The sequence below is a fragment of the Myotis myotis genome, unplaced genomic scaffold (genome assembly GCF_014108235.1).
Source record: "Myotis myotis isolate mMyoMyo1 unplaced genomic scaffold, mMyoMyo1.p scaffold_m19_p_5, whole genome shotgun sequence".
NCBI classification, from domain to species: domain Eukaryota; kingdom Metazoa; phylum Chordata; class Mammalia; order Chiroptera; family Vespertilionidae; genus Myotis; species Myotis myotis.
Genome location: NW_023416357.1, coordinates 86,856,056 through 86,876,123, shown reverse-complemented (window position 1 = coordinate 86,876,123; position 20,068 = coordinate 86,856,056). Strand labels below are relative to the sequence as shown.

The 20,068-nt window shown below is 45.8% G+C and overlaps 1 protein-coding gene across 3 annotated transcripts in view; it reads right to left on the bottom strand.

The window, feature by feature from the left end:
- GALNT17 (polypeptide N-acetylgalactosaminyltransferase 17) overlaps nt 1–526 on the bottom strand; it is a 423,223-nt gene extending 422,697 nt beyond the window's left edge. For 2 of the 3 annotated variants that reach the window (XM_036310766.1, XM_036310767.1), the window contains exon 1: nt 148–526. In XM_036310766.1, the coding sequence (XP_036166659.1) occupies nt 148–385 (238 nt within the window). In that variant the 5' untranslated portion in view covers nt 386–526. The remainder of the gene's footprint in view (nt 1–147) is intronic. The other variant, XM_036310768.1, reaches the window with a different exon arrangement.
- Nucleotides 527–20,068: the final 19,542 nt, after the last annotated feature.

Genomic DNA, 20,068 nt, shown 5'->3' with positions numbered 1-20,068 from the left:
CCAGCAGCCCTGGCCTCTTGGCCAACACAGGGCAGAAAGGGTAAGGAGAGGGAGCGCGCGGGAGCCAGGAGGTGTGGGCTCCCCCGCACCGCGGGCAAGGCCCCGGCGGTTTACCGAGGCCCCGTGGGCGCTGGCGCGCGTCCTTACCATTCAGTTGCCGGTAGACGATATCCTCCAGCAGCGAGAGGCGCTTCAGGACCGCGTCCTGGATGGGGCTGGCGCCGTGCGCGCTGAGGTTGGTCGCCTCGGCGCGCGGCCGAATCTCGTGGAACGCATCTCCGCTGCGCACAGCAATGGGCCGGCACTTGGCCAGAAAGAGCACGAAGCCGGCCACCGCTATCAAGTTCAACACCAGCAGCACTTTGACTCTTCTCAGTGAAGCCATCAAACACGCCCGGCCGGCCCTCGCCCCGGACCCGTGCCCTTTCCGGCTCCGGCGAGACGCGGGGCAGCCGGGACCGTGCGAGCCTCACACTCCACACACCCGGCGGACGGTGAGAACCCCAGCCACTCCCGGCCCCACAGAGTGGATGCTCCGGCAGCCAAGACGGTAGAGAGAGCAGGGCGCTCAGGGGGAGGGCCAGATCGCTCCCATGGAAGCCCTGGGTGTGTAGAAGTGCTCCCGGATCTGCCTGCGTACTCCACGGCGCGCGGCCCCTTCCAGGCGCCTGGGCTTCTCGGGGAAGGGCCGGAGGTCGGGCGCCGCTCCTCTGCACCAGCTAGTGGCCGGTCGCTGGCTCTCGGGCCGCCGGGAGTGGGGCTGCGGGAGCAGAGAACCTCCGTAGCCAGCGGGCCGGCAGGCGGGGCTGCCCCGGCGCTGGGGCAGGAGCGGCGCGCAGGTGCCCTGCTCGGGGTGTGTGGTCCGCCCCCGGAGGAGCGCGCCTCGCCTCGGGCGGCACAGCCACCACCCGAGTCCGCAGGCAACCGTCGCGCCCGCGACCCGCGGCGGTCTTCAGCCCAGGACCCGCTGCCCGGGGCGGGTGCCTTTGTTCCGCTCACAAACCCGCTTCATCACGCCGGGCAGAGGAAAGGAAAGCCCGCGCCCGGCGCCCGCATCCTCGGGGCTCCGGAGTCACGCTCAAGTCCCAATTACTCTCAAAGTGGGAGCAGTACTAGCGGGTGGGTCACTGAGCAGAGCGCAAAGTCCTTTCCGCCCCTTGCGCCTGGGGACACCCCACCCCGCGCCAAACTAACCAGCGCGCTCAGAGCCGCGGGCTCCGGGACACGTTCCAAGTCCCAACACCACGCCTGGAGCCTTCGGGGCCTGCCGGTCACACTGGCCTCTCTCCGGCTGGCGCGTCGGGAGGATGGCCGGAAGGAGGAGTCGGACCTCAAAAGTCACAGCAGTTCTCTGCCCCCCTCCGAAAACGTGGCGGGGAGCGCGGCGGGAGGGACTGGCGCGGCGCAACCTCCGCACGCCGGAACGGGCAGCGCCGCTCGTCCCGCGTCCCTAGGAGCCAAACGCCTAGTCTCCTAATTGGCGGACACAGTGATACCTCCGCTGCGGCACTGACAGGCCATACAGCCCCGCGCTGGAGAGTCCGAGGGGACGCGCAGGTGGCATCGGGGCGCGGCCGAGGGGACCCCCTGCAGTAACAGCTCCTCCGCCGCCGCCGCCGCCGCTGGATACCCCTCCGCTAGAGCCGGTCGGCCGCCGCCCGCAGGCTGCCGGGCGCACAGCTCCCTGGCTCGCCGGCTCCTGCGCGCGCACCCGGAAAGGGTGGGGGCGCCCGGAGACTAGGCACCGCGCGGGATGGGGGCAGTCAAGTCATGTTGGCTGCTAAGGGCGGTGGAGGGACCCTTTGGTTCTCAGCACTCCCCGAGCGAGCGGGTTTGTGCCATCCTGGTTGGCGATGAAGACATCCCTTTCTGTGTGCTCGCAGCTCCGCTTTGCGTGGCCAGGAATGGCTAGAGGGAAAATCTGGCCTGGAGACTTGGATCCTGTTACTTTGGGAATCTGGCAGGGCAATAGTGGGCTGGGTGGGTTCCCTACCTATGAAAATTCTAACGGACGAAGTCACAGTTTCTTTGTCCACCCACACCCCTATACGCATTTTATTATAAGGAGCATATTTCGGCTCCTGGATTTCCGTGGTCTCTTTCTCTCCCCAAAAGCTAGGAGCTCTAAATGCTGGAAATCAAAGCCCCTCCTTGATCCATTTAATTCCTTGATCCTAAAAATGAAACCAGGCTGCCAACTAATAAAGATCAGGCGATGAATCTGGTAGTTTTCACCACATCGTTTCAATCTCACTAAAGTTTTGTTGCTTAATTATTATTTTAAACATTGATTTTTAACATAAAGAGTACATGAGAACATAATCCTTTTATTTCATCCCTTGGAACCCTAAACCTAGGTTCATTGTCATTGTTATGGTTTTTGCTTTGTATAATGTACAAGAAAGTGAATACAAACCAGTCAAATGAAAAAGGCACATCAGAAGCACAAGGAACCAGAGGTGTTGGGCACAAAAGGCATTGAGTAGAAAGAAACCTGAGTTATTGAGCAGTTGTGATATAACAGGTGCTGGGCCAGGCTCAGTCCCCATATTATCTCACTGAATACCCCCATCGAGTTAAGTGTTATTATAACCACTCTACAGACAGAAGCTAGCACAATTAATGGAAAGTTTGGCAAAAATAATTTTTGCACATTACCTGGGCCACAGGACCTAAACTGGGAAGCCTGAGGCATTGAGCTAAGGTCCCCAGGAGTAAATGGTTCTAAACAGGTAGGTCTCATTCCCAAGCCTGTGCCTTTTTGGGAGTAGGAGACAGCAAGCAAAGTGAAGAAAAAAAGATTCTCAGATTAATGAAGTTTCCAGGCAAAACAACTTCAGAGCGCTTTCTTTTCTCTCTCTAAAATCAAAGAGGTCCCTTGTCCAAATTAACTGATTATCTTGCATCTTACAGGCTTCTCCCCTCACCTCTGCATGCATCCTGGACAGCTTTTAGGTTCATAAATAACATCTGACACCCTAGACAAGGTCACACCCTAAACCCTGTCACCACACAGAAGTGCTCCACTCCCTGCTGTCCTGTTCTAAAATCCATCTGGTGACCACACTCCCTAGCTTTTTACCTCTCCCTTTCTCAGTTCCAACCAAATATTCTCCAGCCACCAGCAACTCCTCTCTGCCTCTCTCCCAGGTATCTAAGCCCTTTTATGCCCTCTTAAGTTCCTTCTCTACCTCCCCTGGTTACTCGTGAGTTCTGGGTACTCATTTATTCCCAACACATTCCCAGGAACAGCTACAATTCATATACACTCATACATATGGTGCCTCACTGCCCCAATATGGCAATCTCCGTCTCTCAACAATCTCACCATCTTCTTTCTTGCACCCATACACCCAGGCAAGAGTGTACCTAGGGAAAACTGTGTCACCTGAAATCTTGGGGACATTACCAATCAATGGTGTCTAACTTTAGCTGGATCCTCAATTGTTCTCAAAAACACTGTTCCGCCCTAGTTGGTTTGACTCAGTGGATAGTGTGTTGGCCTGCAGACTGATGGGTCTCGGGTTTGATTCCAGTCAAGGGCTCATGCCTAGATTGCAGGCTCAATCTCCAGTAGGGGGCGTGCAGAAGGGAGCCATCAGTGATTCTCTCTCATTATTGATGTTTCTATCTCTCACTCTCCCTTCCTCTCTGAAATCAATAAAAATATATTTTTAAAAAACACTGTTCCATGTCCCTAACCAGCTCCTCTCCACAGAGGTGTCCAGAGTAGACGTCAGATGTCCATAAATACTCCTCAACCAGATACAAAACTTTTGTATATGTCATATGGGCATTTTTGTGGGGAAAAGATCCATAACTTTCATCAGATTCCCAATGTGGTCAGTGACACCAAAAATTTAAGAACTTCCCTGGAATATGTTAGAAGTGCAAAAACATAATGAGCTAAGTAATTATTGTTTGCCAGCTGTTTATGAAATCAGTCGCAAGAAGGCACGCAAGGCTGGTGAGCTCTATGATCGCTTGCATACCTTGATAGAAGAAGGAAAACTCCAGACTGAGGCCAACAGGTTTGTATAAATGAAGGGTGAACTGATATGAAGGAACTAAATTGAATAGGTTTTGCCTATGGCATCAATTCTCAAGCCCTAAAGGAGCACATCTAGCCACTTCAATTACAGACTAAAATGTTAAAGGATTCCTGTACAGTCATCCATTCCCTGAACACAAAGGCTCCCAGAGGGATGGACGACCTCCCTCAATCACTGCCATCTGTCTGCACACCATTTGCCCCAACCCAGCTAGAAAAACCCACAAAACGACACCTCAGTGGCTGTGTGGCCTGCTCACCAGGAGATCTGGATCCCGTTCCACCTCTGTTGCCATAGAGCAAGTCATTTCTTGACTTTAAAATAACTGTATCCTGGATGGCTCTGAAAATCTGTCCTGATCATAAAACTCAGCTAACCTACAGTTTTTAAAGAGGTTTATGTGGTTAGTTTGTTTAGCAAGCTGAAAGGAGAGAGACTGGTGTATTTCTGTCCATATGTCACCAAGGATTTTGATTCCAAGTACATTTTTCACTCATTACCATGGTTCACAGGATGTGTAGCTCTGACTTGACTCTCACCGTTGCTTGCCTGTTAACAATCCCTCGCATCTCAGCCTGGCCTATCACAGGAGTTCAAAACACTTGTAGGCTCACCAAGGAAACCAGGGACCATGTCTTTACAGAGGCTCGCCAGTCCACTTACCTGCCAGAAGCACCAAGGTGGGGCCTCCACTCTCATAAACCCCTGAGCATTGGAACAGACACTGGAGTTACCTTGTTTTCACTCAGGTACTCCCACTCCACTCCAAGGGCAACTCAATAGCTGGGCCTGGGAATGTTCTTCTGAAATGGAGATGAACCTTGCTCCCATAAGCACAAGCCTCTACTTTACTTATGCATGCAACTTTTCTTGTTTTAATAAAAATTCACCACAACCAAAAATGGTCTGTCACTGAGTCTAAGTGGAAGAAACAAAAAAGAAAGGTGGGAAGGGGAGCATGGAAGGTAACTTTTCACTGCCTGTTCGTTGCCTACTATTACTATGAATAAAAGCTCAGTGCTTGCTGTGACTTTGGGGAGAGCGTGTGGAGGAGAGGCCAACAGACTGGGCACTGCCTGCCATGGGGCACACAGACAGTGTGATGCTGATGCTGCTCGGGAAGTTCTGGCCTGAGTGGATGGGGCACCTGGGAAAGAAAGCAGATGACCAGGGGCTAGAACCATCCGCAAGAGTAAGAGTGATGAAGGCCCGCTACCTGCAATGCCTTGGCCACACTCCCTGACCCCACTCAGCTGCCTTGCCAGCTCTAGTCCTGCAGGGCCAGTCCTGCTCCAGTCAACAAGAGGAGGTCTGGGTGCTCAGGGTCAAAGTTGGGGGCATTTGTTAACCCATTGATCCCCATCCTCTTTTTCAAGGACTAGATCTTTGCTTCTGAGTGTTTTAAAATATATTTTTATTGATTTCAGAGAGGGAGAGAGAGATAGAAACATCAATGATGAGAGAGAATCAATCATTGACCAGCTGCCTCCTACACACCCCCTGCTGGAGATGGAGCCCACAGCCTGGGCCCATGTCCTGACCAGGCATCGAACCATGACCTCCTGGTTCAAAGGTCGACACACAACCACTGAGCCACGCCGGCCTGGGTGTTTTAGACACCACTTCCTTTGTCCACAATTTAATACCCAATCACCTATGCAGCAGAGCCATAGGAAATGTGTATTCAGATACCCCACAATGCCTTTCTCTTTAAATATTTGCTGTTCGATAAGGAACAACACCCTCTCTATAATGGGTGGCGGCTTGGTCTCATGACTAGCTCTGCTGTGTGATTTCATGACGCTTTGAAAATACTGCCTCCTACATTGTTTTGCTGGATATAACAATTTTCACTTGGAGAAAATTCCCAGGAAAGCATAATTTTTGATCATTTACATGGAACAGCCCCAAACATTCTGCAAGCACGTTGAAAAAGAATTAAGTCTCCTGTATTCTCACAGTGCAAGTGGAATTTCTGGGATGAACAGAAGTTTATGGGATTTTGTCATGGCCATCCTTTTTGTTAATCCTCATCTGAGGATATTTTTCCCCCCTTGATTTTTAGAGAGAGTGAAAGGGAGAGAGGGAGGGGGGCAGAGAGAGATAGAGAGAAACATGGATGTGAGAGAGATAGGTAGGTGTGAACATGTGAGTAAACTCAACAGAATGTGAGCTGAAGTGGTGTAGCCACACTGAGCCAGAGACTTTCAGACTACTGTGGGCCTTCTTTTCCCCTTTTCTGTGTGCTAGAACCCAAAGGTGGCCAACCAGCCTTGACCATGAAGGTGATGATGAGCCCAGAAGGACAGGAATAACCTCAAGACAAAAGGGCCCTGGGGCCCTGAAACACCACATGTAGCAAAACAACCTTGCTGGAAACACCTCCCTCTGTAGTTAAGAAAATAATGAAGTTCTTGTACTTTAGGCCACTGAATTGGGGGGTTCTGCTTGTTACAGTCACTTAGGCCTTCCCTAATGAGTATATTACCAATCTTTTAATGTCTAAATACCAACTGTGTTATTATCAATATGACTTTTATTGAAACAAACTCACTTTTCTTTTCAATTAGCTATATTTTAGACCAGGGGTCCTCAAACTTTTTAAACAGGGGGCCAGTTCACTGTCCCTCAGACCGTTGGAGGGCCGGACTATAGTTTAAAAAAAAAAACTATGAACAAATTCCTATGCACACTGCACATATCTTATTTTAAAGTAAAAAAACAAAACGGGAACAAATACAATATTTGTATTTGCATGTGGCCCACGGGCCGTAGTTTGAGGACCCCTGTTTTAGACAATAATATTCACAAAATAATATTTTATCAGATGCTTACTATGTATCGTGCTTTTGTCATGCACATTGTAACTTATTTAATGTTTTACACACATTAACTCATAGGTATAGGGCTCATATGAACCCTATAAGGCAGGCACTATTATTATCATGCCCATTTAACAAATGAGGAAACTGAGGCACAGAGTCATTTAGTAACTTGTGAGGTTCCACAGCTGGTAAGTGAGGGCCAGGAAGGCAGGGGCAGAGCTCACCCAATGTCACAGTCAGTCCCAGACTGCTCTATTACTACCCTGTATTTTCGGAATATCATTACAAAATTTGCAAGTGACAGTTTTTCTTATTGATCTTTTTGCCTAGAGGGCAAGTAGGTTAAAGGTATCTCAAAGACAAAAGGAAAAAGAACCAGAACAAAGAATGAAAATCAAGAATGATATAACCAAATCCAAGCATTGTGAGGATTTGGGGAAATGTATCTGTATAATGGCATCGAGGCAATCAATAAGCACATCCACACACATCTATATATATAAAACCCGAATATGCAAATAGACCAAACAGCAGAACAACCAAACAACCAGTCGCTATGACGTGTGCTGACCATCAGGGGGTGTGCGTGGAACATGGCCAGCGGCAGCAGGTGGCAGAACGTGGAACATGGCAGGGGCGGCAGCCACGGCGGGATGGTGGAGCAGATGAGCAGGGGCACCAGACCGAGGTGGGGCCAGACCAAGGCAGCCCCACTGGCACCCACTACCAGCACTGGAGCCACCACTTACCCCACTGCCAGCACCCAGTGCTGGCCCTGATCGCTCAGCACCATCAGCAGGTGTGAGCAGTGGCTGCCGGCCCGATCGTCCCTCAGTGCTTCTCCACCTCACCCTGCTCCTGAGGGGCGATCGGGGCCAGCAGCCACCTCTTGTACCCCCTGCTGGCAACGACCCCTCTCACACCCATAGCTGGCATTGGAGCCACCGCTTGCACCCACTGCCGGTGACCACCACCAGCCCCAATCACTCGGCATGATCAGTGGGAGCGAATGGTGGCTGCCGGCCCCAATTGCCCCTGAGGGCTTCCCCTGGTCCAGAGGGGCGATTGGGGCAGCAGCCACTGCTCACACCCACTGACGGTGCCAGTTTGCTCACACCTACTGCTGGTGCTGGCCCCAATGGCTCTGCGCCATCAGCAGGTGCAAGCAGAGCCGGCGCCATCAGCACGTGGGAGCAGCGGCAGTGGGAGCAGGGCTGCCCGCAGACAGGGGGCCAGGAGGGGTCACAGAGGATGGGCCAAGACCTGCCCCTGTGCCCACTGCAGCTTTGCAGCTCACAGTTCCTTTCAAGGTACACAAATTCATGCACTGGGCCTTCAGTTCAAAAATAAGATGAATCAATATATCATACCAAAGTGCTATTTTTTTCCCCAGAAGGTGGTCTATGCTTCCTTAGGATGAAGGAAATCAGGTTGCCCATCCTCTTCATCCCAGAACTGAGACACTCAGAGCAACTTTCCTCCTTTACTCATTGTTCTGTTATTTTCAACCTGACATGGATTTAGAGAAATCCACAGAGGATGATGTATTCATCAAGGTTTGTTGAATGTGAGGTTGAGAATCAGGGATTTCTCACTAAACTGGTCCTTGGCATCTCTCTGTGTGTGTGTACCAGTGTGTGTGTACGAGTATGTATATGTGTGTGTGTGTGCAAAATCTTCCCTAATTGCCTAGATCGCGTGAGTTACCCCTGTCTGTATTCCCATAGCTTTGTGAGAGCTCACCTTAAGGATCATATCACATCAAAATTGTTCAAATTTCTGTCACCAATGGACTGCGAGCAACTTAAGGTCAAAACCTGTCTGTCTCTTCCACATGCTGCATGCAGAAGCTCCACAATGAACATTGGCTGAATAAGTGAGGGAGTTAATGAACTGAAAAAAAATAAATGAGCAAGCAGCCTCTGGTCTGAGTGAGTCATGAGAGTCACCCACAGTAGCCCTTGTTTATGTTCTTCAGCCTGAAATATGGAGTATTTCCATTGCATTTGATTTGTGTTTGCTGTGGTATATATGGGCTTTTATTCCTGTAAGAAGGAATAAAGGAGATATTTGAATCTGATAGGAGCTGAAAGCCTATTTGTGTCCAATACACAGGAGATTTCTTTATTGGAATCCATAAAGCCAACATCAAAACACCTGCCCTGTGCCTTCCAGACCCACAGTAGCGTCCCAAAGCTCAGAATATTCATGTCTCAATGCAGACCCATAAGAGCATGTTAGCTAACACTGTCTGAGTTCAGGACCCCTGATTCCCCACTGTCATCTAGCACTTACAAGGAACTTGTTTTTATTGTTACCATGATAGATGTGATTTCATGTAGAATGAACTAGCCACTGTCTGTCTTTCAGTATTCACCAGCCAGACCATGGTGTTAGCTTCAGGAAGACAGCTGTGTGCAAACTACTGGGGGTGGGAAAGGTGGGGAGGGGGAGGGGGGGGGAAGGATTCCTTTTGAGGGAAATTTTCTTCCACAAGAAAAACCAAACATTTCTGATTTTGTACAACTGACTTGGTCATTCGTACATCTTCTTTCATGAAGTATTGGTTTAAATTTCTTTTCTATTTTAATGGGTTATTATTTCATTGCTTTACATATTCTAGACACAGTCCCTCTTCTATGTAATTGGAAGTAAGGAGGTGGTCTGTGTTACACGCCTTAATCTAGTTACCAGAACCAGCTGAATCCTAGTCATCAGCACCTCCTTGTCCACAGCAGTTACGTGAACTAGCCTGGCCTTCAATCTATGGCTGATAGCTGCTGCATTTAGTTGGTGCTCTGTGCTTGGTTTCTGGGGAAACAACCTTCTTTTTCCCTGGCTTTGTTTCTGGCCTACAACCTTCTTCTCTTTCTCTTAAATCTGACTTCTGAACATAGCAGAAAGGAAGGAGAAAGGGGAGGGTGGGAATACAGAAAAGGACATTCAGAAAAGCATGAGCTACCTACAACTCCCACCAGGACCCAGGTAAGGCTATTACAGTCACTCCGGGAACAAAGTAAATATCCTTTGACCTGGGCCACTTTTCTGCCTTATGAGTTCTACCGAGTCCAGAAAACTGAATGTGCATCCCGTTACCCACTGGCTTGAAGGAAAGGAGACCATAACTCATTCTTCCATAACGATCCCTCCAGGCCTCTTCCACCTCCCCTTACTCAAACAATGTGTGCAACAATTGAAGTAGAAAGCAGAAATTTAAAGATTCTATAGGTTGTGGGTCAGCTCTCAGGTTGAGTTATGCTTATCAAGGAAACAGCCTTGGTGACAAATAAATTAGGATTTCCAACCGGGAGTAGCAGCAGAAGGGGTGTTTTTCCTCTTCCTAGCATCTGGCCAAGCCTCATGGCACTCAACAGAGCTCTAAAGAAGACTGGGGTATAGAAATACCCACCTCCAAGATGAACATATTTGGAGACCTCAGGTTTATTCAAATTAAATTAATTCCCTGGATCAAATTCGAAAGGGAAGGGGAACGGAGTGGGAATGGGGCCACAAAGGGAGAGAGTATGGATGGGGCGTTTTTTTAAATTGCATTTTGCTGGCCATTTTCAGGTGTATGTTCCAGCACTGTCCCCAGGTGCCAAATGGAGAAAAGGGAAGGGTGGGTCAGGAGGTCTTGATGGTATCATCCAGGGAAGTGGGAAGACCGTGTCTATTCAAGGTCATTGTTATCACTCATTCGTAGCTTCCTGGTTTCAACTCATTTAAGTCCGAGGAGCTCAGTTTGTCTGCAGCAGGACTCTGCCCATCCCTCCCTACAAACACCACTGCTCCTCTTGCAAAATGTTCCTGCGCTGCCGAGCTCAGGAGTCAGGGAGAGGAAGTCAAAGATAAGACAGTGCACTGTAGAATAAACCTGTAGAATTCTCGGGCTGGTCACGCATCCCCCCCCCCCCCCCCCCCCCGGAGTCCTTGGCCTCATCTACAATTCTGCAGATAAGCACAGCTAACTCCCATTGTTTCCTGATATGCTGCAGAAACCCTCAGGAGAGGGCTGATCATTTTACAGACCAGGAAGCTGAGGCTCAGAGCAGTTGCATGCTTTGCCCCAGATCACCCAGGAAGTGCAAGAATCTGGGCCTGAACACAGGTCTCAAGTTCAGAGACTAAGAAATTGATCACTTGCTTGCTTGCTGCTTGATTGAGTGAACGAAGAGGATCTGTTTCATTCCAGAAATAAACTAACAAAGAAGCAAACGACTGGAAGAACCTTCTTCACAAGTTTGTGGCATAAAACAGACCAGAAGGAACAAGGTGGAGATCGAGACATCTAGGAGCAAGCAGTTAACCTAATTCTTGTTCCCTAATTTCAGAAATTCCTCAAGTGTCTGTGCTTCAAATTGAATAATTTCCCAATTTCCTCCACAAGGTAATTTTTTAAACTACTGATTTTTATAGGCTCGAGCATGTGAAAAGCCGACCACTGTATGTCTTTTTAATTAGATCCTTCACATGATAATTAAAGTCTCTCTTTGCATCATAGTTATTCTTAAACTCTGCAGTAATGTTCCTCTGGCTGGAAGTAAGCTGACCATCTGGAAGCAATAAAATATCTTAACCTTAAAATGCAAACTATCAGTTACAGATACCACAAATTAGACCTACTCGTCATTACTTTAATGGGTAAATGCCAGGGCCCCATCCTTCATTCCCTCTAAAAGAAATCTGCACAATCTCAAAGTTGAGACAGGGATTTTGCAAGTCAAATAGTCCTTCTCCCTTTGATTTTTTGAAGTAAATCCTGAGTAAGCCTCTTCTCTAATGGCCCTGAGGCATACTACTCTCCAGAAGAAAATTCCACGGCTGTTTTTAGAAACTTCTTCCAAAGTTTATTTGTTGTTTAGGGCTGAGGACCAATACTGGCCTTGAACGTGAAAGGGAGGTGATGAATGTTAGCTAAAACTTGGGAAGGGCTGGAGTACAGAGAGAGGGAAGTAAGCAGGGACCAGCAAGAGATGAAAGAGAGGCTCAGGGGTCCAGGTAAAGGTGGTGGAGGTAGCAAAGTAATGGCTGTGATCACGTATCCCCAGGTGAAAGTAGGATCAATATAATTATAGACTCAGAAGCGTATTTTCCTTATGCTGATGGTGGCTATTTCCTTTAAATGTCAGATGTTATGACATGGCTGTCACTTGTGGAAATAAATGAAGACCATCAAATGAGAAAAAGCAAAGGCAGTTTGTTGAGAACTTGCTGTTGCAAGGGACTCAGCACCTTTACTTGTACTTCGCAGAGACTTAAAGGCAGGCAGAGGGTGGGAGAGGCTTAGCGTGGGAAAAGGGAAACCTTAGCTGTGTCCTAATTGGCAGCTGCTGGCCCTGAGAAGCGGTAGGGGGGAGCAGCAGAAGGGGGCATTCCATGTGATTGGTAGGGGAGCATATTTTGCTTTCTCTGATTGGTCCGAAGTTGAAGCAGGAACAAAAATTAGGGAAGCTGTCAGTTATTAATCAAGTCCTGGTCATTCTCGGTGAATTGTTGCTGTTTGTTATTGTTTGGTTTCCTGGACCAGTTACCAAAAGTTAGTTGTCTGACTTCCTACACGTCTGATTAAGATAGCAGTTCTTGGGCTGGTTACTATAGCTAATGGGTTGGTTTCCTATGCTGGTTACTATAGATTGGGGGTTGTAGTTCTATTTTAATATAAGGACTGGCCATTGTTTGTCTGTATACTTGCACTATTATTGGTGTCATATGCAGTGAAATTATTCAAATACCATTTATAAGACAATGCAGTATATTGATTAAGAATGTGGATTTTGAGGCCTGACTACATGGTTCAAAGTCCAAGTCTACCACTGGCTGTGTGATCTTGTGCTAATAGATCAACCTCTCTGATCCTCAGTTTTATTGCCTGAACAATAGAGGTCAAAATAATACCTTCCTTATAGACTTATTTTGAAGATTAAATGGGTTAATGTACATGGAGCACTTAGACAGAAAAACTAGAGGCCCAGTGCACAAAAATTCATGCAAGAGTAGACCTTCCTGCCGGCACCAGCTTCTAGCACCGGCTTCCCTCTGGCCCCTGCTTCGTCAGGAAGAACATCCGGAAGACATCTGGTCTAATTAGCATATAACCCTTACATTATTATAGATATAAGAAAACTAAAAAACAACAGCAACATGCAACATCCTTTGAAGTCCAAGCTTTACCAGTTTGCTACTCCAAGGAATTTCCTATCACCAACCCCATTTCTGGGAATATATCCTCAGAATCCCAAAACACCAAGCAGAAAGAATACCTGCACCCCTATATTCATAGCAGCGTTATTTACAATAGCCAAGATCTGGAAACAGCCCAAGTGACATCAGTAGATGTGTGGATAAAAAAGCTGTGGTACATTTACACCATGGAATACTATCTGCCTGTAAAAAAGAAGGATCTCTTACCCTTTGCAGCAGCATGGAGGGACCTGGAGACTACTATGCTAAACAAAATCAGCCAGTCAGAGAAAGATAAATATCACATGATCTCACTTATATGTGAGATCTAATATACAAAATATACTGATGAACAAAATGTGTCCAGAAACATGGATGCATAAAACAGATCCACAGATCTCAGAGTGGAGGGGGTGGGGAGCAGGAAGAAATTAACCGAAGAACTTGTATGCAAATATGCATAGCCCATGGGCACAGACAATAGTGTGGTGAGGGCCTGGGGTGGAGTGGGGGCTGGGTGGAGGGTAGCAACGAAGGGAGGACATCTCTAATACTGTCAATAATTCAAAAATAAAAAATGTAAAGAAACCATTAAGTACGTGGAAAGATTTTATATCAAACGCTTAAAATCGAACACAAGTAGCTTCTCAAAAAGCTAGTAATGCATAAAAATCTATATTCTTCCTACAATGAATCGCATTAGCAATACCTCTGTCGGCAATTCTTCTAAAGCTAACAATGAGCGGCATTTGCGTTTCCATTCTTAGAAAGCCTTTGGGGAGGAGCAAAGCCAGGAGTGGTTTCTTAACCCTTTTTAAAAATGGTGAACTATAACACACCTTCAGAAATGTTTCCAAATAAAAAATGGACACACACAGGGACTCCCACAAAGCAGTCACCTGTGTCACCAACACTCTAGTCAAGAAATAGAACTTCAGCACCCAGAGGCGCTGTTGGCACCCCTCCCATTTCCATCCTCCCCCACCCCTGATGGTGTGGAAGATAAACAAGGTCTGACACTAGTGAGAGCGCTAAGGGCAGATGTTAATGGGGAGCATACTATTGCAGTGGGTAAGCCAGTCCAACTTGAACTGAACTTCGATTTGTGCAGAGATGACTGGGGGTTTTAAAAGAAGGATGAGGGAGTAAGGAGAAGGGAGAGCACAGGCTCAGAAGAGTCAGGAAAGTGAAGAATGACGAAGGGTTGGTTAGTGTACACGTTAATTAGGCCAGCTGTGTCTGTCAGCTGGCAATGGCCGAAGTTAGGCTTCCATCCTCCCACAGAGGCAGGAAGACAGAGGCCCCAGCCTTCCTGATGAGTTCATTGTCAAGGCGTGGCTTTCAGGTCCTTGGAAAAGGCACTCCAGAGATACATACGCATCTCAGAGGGAGAGAGAGAAGATTCACCCTCGCAAGGCCTTTTTAATAAGTGCTCTGAGAAAGACTGGGGTTGGCATCTATCTTCCAGGGTTGAGTGGAAGAAACAGTAAATTCTTTTGACCTTGCGCTTTCTCAGGCAGACACTTTAAGGGAGCCCAGGGCCACCCTAGGAATGCAGCCTTGAGCTGCTAGAAACTATGTTACTATTTGCTTAAGACTTTTAATGTGAGGGACGGGAGCTGAGAGTCTGTGCTTTCAAAAGTCAATCTTGAGGTTTAAGAAGAAGTTCAGGTGAGCCTGGCTAGGGTTTGGTCCAGGAGAGGATCTTTGTCAATGGTAAGCACTTCCTTGTAGTTTCTTACAGTTTTACCACCTAACCACAAGTCCCTAACCACGTTATTTCTGTTTTTCCTAGCTGGTTGACCTCACACATTGTGCATTCTTTGTGCCTGGCATCTTTCAGTACTAGGTCTGTGAGGGCCATTTGAGTGGTGTGTGTAGAGTTGGTTTGTTCATTTCTGCTGCTGTTGAGTATTCCGCTGAATAAATGTACCACAATTGATTTGTCTGTGGACTTGAGTTGTCTCATTTTTTAGGGCTAATACAGATAATGCTGCTATGAATATCCCTTAGTGCATGTGTTCATATTTCTTTTAGGTATAAACCTAAAAGTAGAGGAATAACTATGCCATAGGGTAGGTCTATGTTTAACTTTAGTTGAAATAAATAGTGTTGCAAAAGCTTCAACTCCCGTCAACAATAGATAAGAGCTCTAATTGCTCCGTGTCTTTGTCATTTGAATGGTCAGTGTTTGTGTGCTCCTTATTCAGGTGGGTGTATAGTGTTACTGAATAGTGGTTTTAATTTGCATTTCCCTGATGATTAACTCAGTTAACAACTTTTCAAATGCTTATTGGCCATTGTATATTTTATTTTGTCAAGTAATTATCTATATGTTACATCTATATTTCTGTTGATTGTTTTCTTATTGATTTATAAGAATGTTTAATATAGTTTTACAATAAATTCTTTATTGGTGATCTATATTGTACGAGAAATGCCTTCAAGGACATTCTAATTCATGCCTTTCAGCACGTAACACTTTAAAAAAATAAACTTTGACAAAAAAATCACCATTAACAGGATGAAAAGCCAATTAACAGAGTAGAAGATGTATAATATATTTATTATATTTGCAATAAATATAACCAACAAAAGGGTTTGTGAAAAAACATGTAAATAACTTCTGCAAATTAATAAGAAAAAAACAGAAAATAAAAATGGGCAAGAGACTTGAATAAGCACATCGAAACAGCATATTTAAACATCCAGTAATCAAATTAAAAGGTATTAAATGTCATTAACAATTATGAAAATGCAAATTGAAAACAAAGTTGCACCACTGGGCATCCACCAGATCGACTAAAATCTGTAAATCTGAGGATAACAAGTTTATTGCCAAAGAAGTGCAGCAGGTGAATTCTCTTCTTCTACTCAGAATTGTCTTATTTGAGTTTCAGAGGTTCAGCAAATCCAATTATGGCTCAGTAAATCCATCTGAGCTTCTTCAGAATTGTCTTCAGTGTAAGTTGTTAAAGCCACTTTGGGGAATATTTATTTTTTCTCTATTCAATGTAAAGATACACAGAGCCAATGACCAAAAAATTCCCTCCTAAAAATTCTACCCAATATATATGCATCCTTACATATGCAGAAGAGCATGAATCAGAATGTTCTTGAAGGCATTTCTCATAAAATATAGTGATTTTCAGCCAGTGTGCTGCAAGAATTTTTAAAACATGCAATACCTGACTAGTCCAAGGTACTGACCTCTTTACCCTTAGATTGTGGGGAAAAAATTTACAACAGCCAACACAATAGCTGTCTGGTATGAATGAATCAAAATTACACCTATTTTTTTTCATCCGATCGGCAAAAATATATTTTATGTTGTGCCACAGAATTTTAGTCATTAGTTTACATGCACCATGAGATGAAAAAGGTTGAAAATCATTGCTCTAGGGCAGGGGTGGGCAAACTTTTTGACTTGAGGGCCACAATGGGTTCTTAAACTGGACTCAGAAGAAGGAGCTGCGGCCGTGTTTCCCGACGTTGCCATGTTAACACTGCTGCTGGTGAAGGAGCAGAGGGGAGAGCAAGAGAACCCTCCGCTCTTTCGGCTCCGCGGGCTGGATAGAACAGCCCAACGGGCCGGATCCGGCCTGCGGGCCGTAGTTTGCCCAGGGCTGCTCTAGGGTCATAAAATATTCTCTTGTATTATTTTCTAAAAGCTTGGTTGTTTTGCCTCTCACATTTAGTTCTCCAATCAACCTGGAATTGAATTTTATGTCTGAAGTGATGTCTCACTTTTCTCTTATTTGTGGTTATATGACCCATTCTAGGTGTCCCAGTGTGGATGTCCCTCCTGCACCCCCCACCTGGACTCTGACACTGCCCTGGGCCCTCATGGCTGCCACCATGAACTTCTGTTGCTCTGTCCCACCTAAAGGCCTCAGGATTGAATTGTTTAGGAAGGCAAGAGAAGGGAAAGCAAGAAAAGAGTGGGGAAGAAAAGTGAAAGGAAAGGAAAGGAAAAGAGAAATGAAAAACAGAGTCTTACATGTAAAAAAAGGGGGGGGGGGGACATATCTAATACTTTCAACAATAAAGATTTAAAATAAATGAATAGTCTTCTTAGTATTCTTCCAATATGGGTTTAATATGACCTTTGAAAAATAATATGGTAACTACATTATACTATTTAAACTAATTCCAACCATAGGAAATTGTTAGGTTTTTTTAATATAACCATGAATTAGACTTAGAGATAAAAGCAGGGAAACATGCCGAAACCTGTTTGGCTCAGTGGATAGAGCGTCGGCCTACGGACTGAAGGGTCCCAGGTTCGATTCCGGTCAAGGGCATGTACCTTGGTTGCAGGCACATCCCCAGTAGGGGGTGTGCAGGAGGCAGCATATCGATATTTCTCTCTCATCGATGTTTCTAACTCTCTATCCCTCTCCTTTCTTCTCTGTAAAAAAATCAATAAAATATATTTTTTTTAAAAAGCAGGGAAACATGACAATAGTAAACAAATAAACAAGATGGCTTTTCAACAGTGGCCATTCACTATTTTGCTTTTAGGAACCAGAAGGGAATTGTGTTCTTTGAGTTTCAGACGATGAGTAAATTCAATCATGGCTCAGTAAATCCATCTGAGCTTCTTCAGAATTATCTTGCGGTGCTAAAGTAAGTGATTCTAAAGAATCATAGATCGTTTCTGGTTTGATATAGCCAACAATGATGTCACATGGAAAATTACTTTGATGTGATGATAACCTCCAAGTGTACTGCCTGGCAGGATCTTCCAGAGCTCACAGAACAGAAAGGCTCAGAGACCAAAATAAGCTGCTTAAAGCACAGAGAAAAGCCAGAAAAAAGAGACAGAGATGGAGTAGACATATAATTTCCCAATCTCTCTCTCTCTCTCTCTCTCTCTCTCTCTCTCTCTCTCTCTCTCTCTCCCTCTCTCTCTCTCCCTCACTTCCTCCTTCCCTCTATTCCCCTTTCCCTGCCTCCTGCATCAGCCTTCCTGCTGGATGATGGGGTTACAATCACCAGAGTTGAGTTTGTGCAAGGAGTCAAGAGGACAGGACTGGCTGGCGTCAATAAAGCACATTTGCTCCATGAGAGGATTAGGGACAACTATGCTTGCCTACAGCTGAGGCACCAATTACACTCATGAACACCTGTGAATTTTATCTGCATTTCTCAGGCAGAGTAGATGTGGGCCAGAACAGGGATGGAGGGGTGGGCGGTACCAATGAGTAGCCGATTTGGGGATAACATAGCTGCCATGCAAGTGGGGGCATCATCTGTACCTGAAGAAAGTATTTCCATCCCTTTCTGTCCAGAAGTAATGTTCTTAGGTGTTCCATCTCTTTCATCAAGGAAAATAACTTTACCACTTACTTATTAGCTAATCTTAACATGCCTTAGGAATTCTGGATATACCTCACAAGCTAATAGATTACTCATTATATGTTCTTAACGTATCATTTTCATCCATCCCATTTGTTTTTCTTACCTCTGGAGAAGAATTATTCTCTAATAGTGGGAAAAAGGTAGCCACGGTGAGGATTTCCTCCATAAAACCTTCTTCACACATTATGAATAATGGTTTTCCATGAATTTTTTTGTACTGTTATAGTGTGAGTTCCTGCCTAGGCTTACTACCATCTATAGACAACTCCATTATCCATATCAGCCCAATCAAGGCATCTTCATATTCTCCCAGTAAATCCATGGGTTGGAAGATTCCCTCCTGCTCTTCTGGAAGGTTAACTGTAGAGAAGCCCTTCTGGTTAGAGCCACAGCCCATGCCCTGCTCCATCTGAGTGAGGCAGAGCACAGACTGCACCTCAGGGGCACAGGCAGCAGCCCCGTCCATGCTCCCAGCAAGGCTCCCCTGGAGGCAGAGCATCGGATCCCCCAACCACCTGGGACACAGGCGACTCGTGAAGCTGAGCGCACACACTGTGCAGGTGGCTGAGACCTCACCACTGACCCAATAGAGGCTGGTGAGACATTGGTCCCATCACTTTTGTTGACCGTTTTCATTGGTCAATTCTGAAAGTCCAACCAACTTTGCATTCTTGGAATAACTGGTGATATAGTATCCCTCTTTATACCTTTTGTTTTGTTATTGTTCTGGGTAGGGTTTGTGTGTCTGCAGTCATGAGTAAAATGGGCCTGTCATTTTCTTTTACTACAATATCTTAGCAAAAACATTTAAAATATTTTTACTGATTTCAGTGAGAAAGCAAAAGGAAGAGCAAGATAGAAACATCAATGATGAGAGAGAATAATGGATCGGCTGTGTCCTGCACGCCCCCCACTGGGGATTGAGCCTGCAACCCAGGCATGCGACCTTGACCAGAATCGAATCCGGGACCCTTCAGCCTATACAGCCTGATGCTCTATCCACTGGTCAAAACCAGCGAGGGCCCTTAACAAAATTTTTAATAGTTTGACATTTAATTTACATACTATGAGATTTGCCCAGTGTAAGTGTGCAGTCATGTGATTTTTAGAAGTGTATACTGTTGTGAAACCATCATCATAATATAGTTAGAGAACATTTACATTACCCACAAAAGTCCCCTTGTGCTCATTTGCAGTCACTTTTTATTCCCACCCCTAGTCCTAGATCTGCTTCCTGTGTCTAGAGAGATTTGACTTGTCTAGGATTTTTATATGTAGTTTTCTAATGCATGTTAGACATGTATAGTTTATTTCTTTTTATTGTTGTGACATGTATAGTTTATTTCTTTTTATTGCTGAATATCATTTTATTGTATGCAAACACTACATTTTGTTTATTCACCAATTGATGGATAGTTGGGTTGTTTCCAGTTTGGTGCTATTATGAATAATGCTGCTGTGAACATTCACATACATACAGGGTGGGGCAAAATCGTTTTACAGTTGTGTATGTGAAACACAGAGTTTATTCTCGTATCATTATTTATTAATTATATTTTTCATACCAACAACTGTAAACCTACTTTTGTCCCACCCTGTATCTATCTTTATGTGGAAGTATATTTTCATTTCTCTTCATAGATCCCT